At 42.0% G+C, this 6,929-nt stretch overlaps 1 protein-coding gene across 1 annotated transcript; it reads left to right on the forward strand.

The window, feature by feature from the left end:
• The first annotated feature begins 5,000 nt into the window (after positions 1-5,000).
• On the forward strand, positions 5,001-6,929 carry Or85e (Odorant receptor 85e). Its single transcript, XM_017148113.3, has 3 exons — positions 5,001-5,788; positions 6,199-6,739; positions 6,791-6,929. The coding sequence occupies exons 1-3, from the start codon at positions 5,001-5,003 to the stop codon at positions 6,863-6,865; spliced, it is 1,404 nt and encodes a 467-aa protein (XP_017003602.2). The 3' UTR covers positions 6,866-6,929.

Consider the following 6,929-nt stretch of genomic DNA (forward strand, 5'->3'; position numbering starts at 1 on the left):
ATTATGATGACATGATAATATTTATATAAAATATATATATTTTTATAATTCAATAATAATTATAAAAATTAAGCCAAAAACCTTACGGCTCTTTCTTGTTGGCTGTTTTGGTTCAACGCTTTATCGTCTTAGTCGTACTCAATTAATTGTAATTCCCCTTTGACACTTCCAAACAATTTTGCTCGATTCCCGCTGAACCGCAAAGCAGGTAACACTTGGCTGAGTTTTGTTAATGCAGCGCCTTCCACAGACTACAGACTATAGACTATAGTCGCGTGTGTTTAGACGGCTTTTGCTTTTGTTTGCCTAACCGTGGGCGTTAATTACAGTAAGACATTTGTGAGGGAAAGGCGCCCGCAGGAGCAACTAATAAAGCAAATACATTTCAGTTAGAAGACCAGAGTGGGCGTGGGAGTTGGACGAGGGGACTTCCCCAGAAACCGCATTAACAAGCAGCTGCTGCTGCTGCTTTTGCTGCAGATCCTGGCTGTAATTAAGTTTACTCCCGTTTTACGAGACACGCGCCAAAGCAAATCCCGGCCACATTTACTAGGACAACAAACCGCGGAGTTACTGGGGCAAAGCGGTGGCGCCTCATCAATGTGTTAATGCTAATTGTTATTGTAGTTCGGGTGGGGCGGGTGGCCTTGGGTGGGCGTGGCCAGGGGGAGAAAGTGCCACCACTTACCTCCAATTGAATTAGCCTCATATGTGGCCTGTCAGTTGAGACAGTTTGCAACTTCCAAACTCAATTTGGCAGGTCGAAAAGTTTAGTTTTCACTTGCCAAAATAAATGGGGGAAAAAAAAGTGGCACCCGCCCGCAGAGCTTATATATATATATAGTTTGGGGGACATTTTGATCGTGGCGGGTGCTTAACTATTTTCCTGGGGGCGCCAAACGAAATCAGAGCAAAAATATTTAACAAAATTGCATTAGAAACTTTTTTGCCAGCCAGCTCAAAATTGCCGAACAAAACGACCTAACAAACTCGGCAAATTCTAAGCCAGGCCTTCGAGGGATGTCAGCTATGCGATTCGAGTCGAGTCGACTCGGGCATTTGTACTCCGGCAGTTTGTGTTCATCGTATCAGTTTGCCAACTTAACCTTAAGTTTAAAGAATCTGCCGTATTTTCGCCCACCTCAGGGGACAGAGCTTAACCCTCTGACGACCAAAAATATTTATTTAAATGCCGATTAAATCAAAATTATATTTTTTTTACAAATACCCATTGTTTTAAGCCAACAAATATTTTCCAATCATTTAGTTTGAGCAAACCTATTACAAATACCTTTTTTTATTTCAATTCAACTTTATGGTATTATGAAAATAATATTTTCTTCTGTTTAAATAAATTATTGAAACGATGCAAACTGAAAGTTTTTCTATCAATTTAAAATGGTTTTCTTTGGGGTTAACTGGCCCTCATAAAAGTGGAAATGTGTTGAACCTTAACCTCCCGGGAGTGAAGAAAGTTTTTCGCTTGTTGTTTGACAAATTGTTTTGTGCAGCGGCCGAAGGAAATAAAAGGCAACATTCAACTGTAAAGCGGATGACGAGTGGGTGGAGGGGGAGGAGTGGGTTGAGTGGGTGGCCTGGCAGGACAACAGGCGCAAGACTTGGCCATCAATGTGTAATGAATGTGGGCGGTGGGTATCGAAGCGAGAGCAAAGTTTAAAGCGCGAACAAGAGCGGCAAAAACAATGACAGGCGTTGCCAGGAGCCAGACCTCTTCCGATCCTGTTCCTGTTTCCCATTTTCCATTTTCCACTTCTCATTTCCATTTCATTTTCCGCTTTTTCCATCAGTATCCCCCTTTTGTACCCTTGCTAGGGGTACACAAATAAAATACAATGATTCTTAAAAACGATAAAACCTTTCCTCATTAAGGATTATCAAACTAAAAGATTGTTTTTCTAAATATTTTTTTTAAAATTAATATATTTGTAATTTTTTTATACACCTCAAAAATGACTTTGTAGCTGTATTATAACTAACTGAATTTAATTTCAAAAGTTCTAACGACTTAGAAGAAAGTATATTTTATAAATCGAGTCAAAATATTTATCTATAAGTTGCCAAGATTTTTGAAAAATTTAAGAAAGTGTGTAATGACCTAATAGCATGAACTATATTTCAATTCCTGCTTGTTCTTCATACATATTTCCCTTTGAAAGAGTATTCTAGGCCTCGGCTTTCCACGCTAACCTTTTCTCCTTGTTCAGTGCCAGTTGGGAAACTTTTACCGCTCGCTGTTTACCGTCGCCCTGCGGCTGCAGTGCCGCATAAATTAGCAAACATGAGGCGAGCGGAGAGCGCGTGACTGAAGGACCTTTGGACAGAGTGGCTCGAACCCACTTCACCACCCACCTACCCAACCACCTGGGCAACTGGCCACCCAAATGGCCAACTGATTGACCCGCCAGTCCCGCTTTTCCCGCTTGTCTGGCGGCACCAAATTAGCGATGTCCGTGTGGTCCACTCTCACCTGCCCAGCTTCCCAACTTCCCAACTGCCCCGTGCAACACTCAATTGCAATTACAGCGTTTGGCTGCCGCCGAAAAATTGGCCAGCACAATTAATTAAAAAGTTTGCAGCACAATGCAATCGCACCCAGTTCCCCGGAAATCCAGATGAAATGGTCTGCGGCGATGGACTCGCCAAGCTCTAAAAATATTTTTCCAGGTAGCAGGGAATTTATTTTATTTTCATTTTCATATATCTCGGTACGTAGCGACATTTAATTAAAAACTGCGCATTCGCCAGGTGCCGCCAAAGCAAAATGAATACATTCTTTTTCTGTTAATTTTATTTTATCACTGGATTACGGGAATATATAATAAAGGAGTATAAAAATGTGAATGTGTTTGGAAAAAAAAAATGTATAAATGGGAAGCCAAACTATTTCAATCAATTTTTGAGAAACATGAAACAAAAACTGAGACTTTCTTTAACATGGATTATGTTTAAAATTATTTATACATTTCAATAAATGGCCATTTATTCCATTGGGAGAGCTTAAATGGCCGATAATCTTATGAATGCAGATAATTAAATACATTTTCATAACAATAAGTTATTTTTACAGCACAACTGTTTTGAACATTTATTTAAACAATTTGTGATACTTGACTGATACTACAGTTTTTATTAACCATGTATTGCAAATTTTCATTACGCATACGACGCGTGTGACGGCAATTAAAGCAGCACCACAAACGTGGAACATCTTGAAAGTAATTTCTTTGGCTATGAGTGAAATTGTATCTTATGCGCCATCGTCTTCTTCCCCCGTTTTCGTTATTGTAATTTTCATAAAAATTATGCAGATTAAATGTGGCAGCCAAGTTTGTTTAGCCCGGCGAGTGACATTAAACTCGCATCTCGGCGGAGACAACAAAGATGTCTAAATAATAAAGGCAGCCTGAGCGGGAGCCGTTGTGTGGGACGTCGCACAAGTTGATTGAATAAATCACAGCAGGTGAATTTCACTCGAAACAACTCTCGACATGCGTGAGAACAGGCTGACAGACTGAAGAGGCCGAGTTGGGGATACATATACTTATGAACCCAGGATTCAAGGAGCGAGGAAGCAAAGGACGTGGTCGCTGTAAAGTTTCACCATTTTACAGCCCGACAACAATTTGGCCAAGTAGCTGCCAAGCACCAGAGATAACTCAGTCTTAAACCCGCGGGCTTGCAAACCAAACATTTCAGATTTCACATCTCAGACCCCCAAAAAGCCAAATGAAAAAATAAAAAAAAAGATGTCCGCAGGGAACTAAATTAGTTTGCATTTACGAATGGGATGGTCGGTCAAAAGTTGGCCAAAAGCACTTGTCAACCCGAACCGCTCGCTAAATGCGATATTATTTTGTGGAACTAATTGCACGTCGCTAGGGGGCTAATTAAATGCGGGACTAATTTCCATGATCACGAAACGCTAACATATGGTTTGGCCTTTGCCACCTGCAAGGTGTGCGAAGTTCACTCGGCAATTAGCATTTTCTATGAGCCATTTCACCCGTTTCCTTTCATTGCTCCCGAATGTCGACTGACGAGTGTCGAATGTTGAATGCCACGTTGCTCTGGGGGCAATTAGGCGTGGGTAATAACCTCTATGGATTTTCACATTCATATTCAATAAATGCAAATTGCACTGCCATTATTTTTAAGGATATTTCCGTACACCGAAGGTCAAGTCTGACGTTAGCCACAAACCCCCTCATGTCGGGCATACAAAATTGCGTAATGACAATTAAAAGGAGAGGTGACTGGAAATAAAAACGTGTGTAATTGGCAATTTGTCTGCGGTTTTAGGTTGTTTGTATTAATTTTTTCATTGAAGACTGACGATATGCAATGAAGAGTTAATAATGTTATTAATAGGAAAAATGGGGTTTTATGAGTAGCTTAGTTAAACGTTATCGTATACTTTTGTTAGAAAAATGTTAAAAAAATAGCAAGAATTTTAAAATAAATTTATGAATTATATTTGCACTATAAACATAATTTGTAAAACATCCTTGAACTAATTAAACATTTTAAAAATTTTGTTGTGGTTTGTACATAGAGTACATAGCTCCAAACATTTCGATAACTTTAACCAAACTTTTGTTTAAAAAAGTAATTAGTCATTCACTTGGTTAATTATGAGCCCCGCCCACCCAGACACCTTTGATTGTAACAAAAGTAAGCAGACATTCTACATAGATGAACCGCATTAACCCTTCTTTGCTTCTAAGAAGAACCTTGAACTTTTTTCCAATTTCTAAGTACACTTCGTGTTAAAATTGAGCTTCATATTTCGAAATATTCGCCAACTTTGCCGAACGGCTTTTCAGGGGCAATTAGGCATTTAGTTGGTAAATTATGAGCCACGCCCAGTCGGACACCTTTCCATTGGAGGAAAACTTTTAAAAGCTCATTAATGCATAAATTTAGGCTCCTTTAAATAGGAGCTCCGAAGGACTCAAGCAGTCCATAAGTAGTCGGTCTAGATGGCCAGTCTTCAGTTCCACGGCAACGTCGATGCGGACATCAGGTATGATATTAGCCTGGATCCGGCGAGGGAATCGAATCTCTTTCGCCTGCTGATGGGTCTGCAGCTGGCGATGGGCATGAAACCCTCGCCCAGGCTGCCCGAATGGTGGCCAAAATGGCTGCGAATGGGCGGAAAACTTCTGGCCAAAGCCTACTGCTCAATGGTGATTTTCACATCGCTGCATTTGGGAGTGCTGTTCACCAAAACCACACTGGATGTCCTGCCAACGGGCGAGCTGCAGGCCATTACCGATGCCCTCACCATGACCATAATATACTTTTTCACGGGCTACGGAACCATCTACTGGTGCCTGCGCTCGCGACGCCTCCTGGCCTACATGGAGCACATAAACCGCGAGTATCGCCACCACTCGCTGGCCGGGGTGACCTTTGTGAGCTCGTATGCGGCCTTCAGGAAGTCCTGGAACTTCACGGCCGTGTGGATAATGGCCTGCCTGCTGGGCGTGATCTCCTGGGGCGTTTCGCCCCTGATGCTGGGCATCCGCATGCTGCCGCTGCAGTGCTGGTATCCCTTTGACGCCCTTGCCCCCGTCACCTATTCGGCGGTGTATGCCACCCAGCTTTTCGGCCAGGTCCTCGTGGGCGTGACCTTTGGCTTCGGGGGATCGCTGTTCGTCACCCTCAGCCTGCTGCTCCTGGCCCAGTTCGATGTGCTCTACTGCAGCCTGAAGAACCTGGATGCCCATGCCAAGCTGCTGGCCGGCGAGTCGGTAAATGGCCTGAGGTTTGTATTTTATATTATTATTTTGACAAAATATAATGGACACTTCATTAATTTGGGCTTGGTTTTTATTGTCTCTTGAAAATATTTATATTTTGAAATCTTTTAAATTATTTTAGTTGTTAGTTTGTAGATCTCAAATTGTAAATTTGAAATACAAAAGTCTACTTTGCACATATAAAGTCAATTTATGAACCTAATAAAATATTCGGTTTTTTTGTTATATTTAATGAAAATTTTTAAAAATGTAGGACATAAATAAAAAAAATTGCTGTTATTTTTCAAAAATTAACTGAATTATAGAAATTTATTATATAGATATAAAACTCAAAATCACTGAGAAATTTGTAAAATTCAGGTCAAATATTTTTAAATAATCACTTTTTATTTACCAACATTATTTAACATTTCAGTTTACTGCAAGATGAGATGCTGTTGGAGGACGCAACCAGGGAGTTGAATCAGTATGCCGTGCTGCAGGAGCACCCCACTGATCTGCTGATGGTTTCGGCGAGACGCCGATGTCCTGGTCATGGAAACGTGTTTCACAGTGCCCTGGTGGAATGCGTCCGCTTGCATCGCTTCATTCTGCACTGTTCCGTGGAGCTGGAGAACCTCTTCAGCCCGTACTGTCTGGTCAAGTCCCTGCAGATCACCATCCAGCTGTGCCTCCTGGTCTTTGTGGGGGTGTCGGGAACGCGGGAGGTCCTGCGGATTGTCAACCAACTGCAGTACCTGGGACTCACACTCTTCGAGCTGCTGATGTTCACCTATTGCGGCGAGTTGCTGAGTCGGCATAGCATTCGATCGGGCGACTCCTTCTGGCGGGGATCCTGGTGGAAGCACGCCCACTTCATCCGCCAGGACATCCTCATCTTCTTGGTCAACAGCCGACGCGCCGTCCACGTGACCGCCGGCAAGTTTTACGTGATGGATGTGAATCGTTTGAGATCGGTAAGGCTTTAAAATCCCATATCGTCTTTAAATAATTACCTTGCCCTTTAGGTTATAACGCAGGCCTTCAGCTTCTTGACTTTGCTGCAAAAGCTGGCTGCCAAGAAGGCCGAAACGGATCTCTAAACTGGAACCGCTTTAATTCTTATCGTTTGTAAGCGGTGATATTTATTCAGCACATTAAAAACAT

Source organism: Drosophila takahashii, chromosome 3R (genome assembly GCF_030179915.1).
Source record: "Drosophila takahashii strain IR98-3 E-12201 chromosome 3R, DtakHiC1v2, whole genome shotgun sequence".
NCBI classification, from domain to species: Eukaryota; Metazoa; Arthropoda; class Insecta; order Diptera; family Drosophilidae; genus Drosophila; species Drosophila takahashii.

Coding starts and splice junctions, on each gene's coding strand:
- Or85e (XM_017148113.3), top strand. CDS start 5,001: ATGGCCAGTCTTCAGTTCCACGGCAACGTCGATGCGGACATCAGGTAT. Junction 5,789..6,198: donor GAGTCGGTAAATGGCCTGAG/GTTTGTATTTTA, acceptor TTAACATTTCAG/TTTACTGCAAGATGAGATGC. Junction 6,740..6,790: donor ATGTGAATCGTTTGAGATCG/GTAAGGCTTTAA, acceptor CTTGCCCTTTAG/GTTATAACGCAGGCCTTCAG.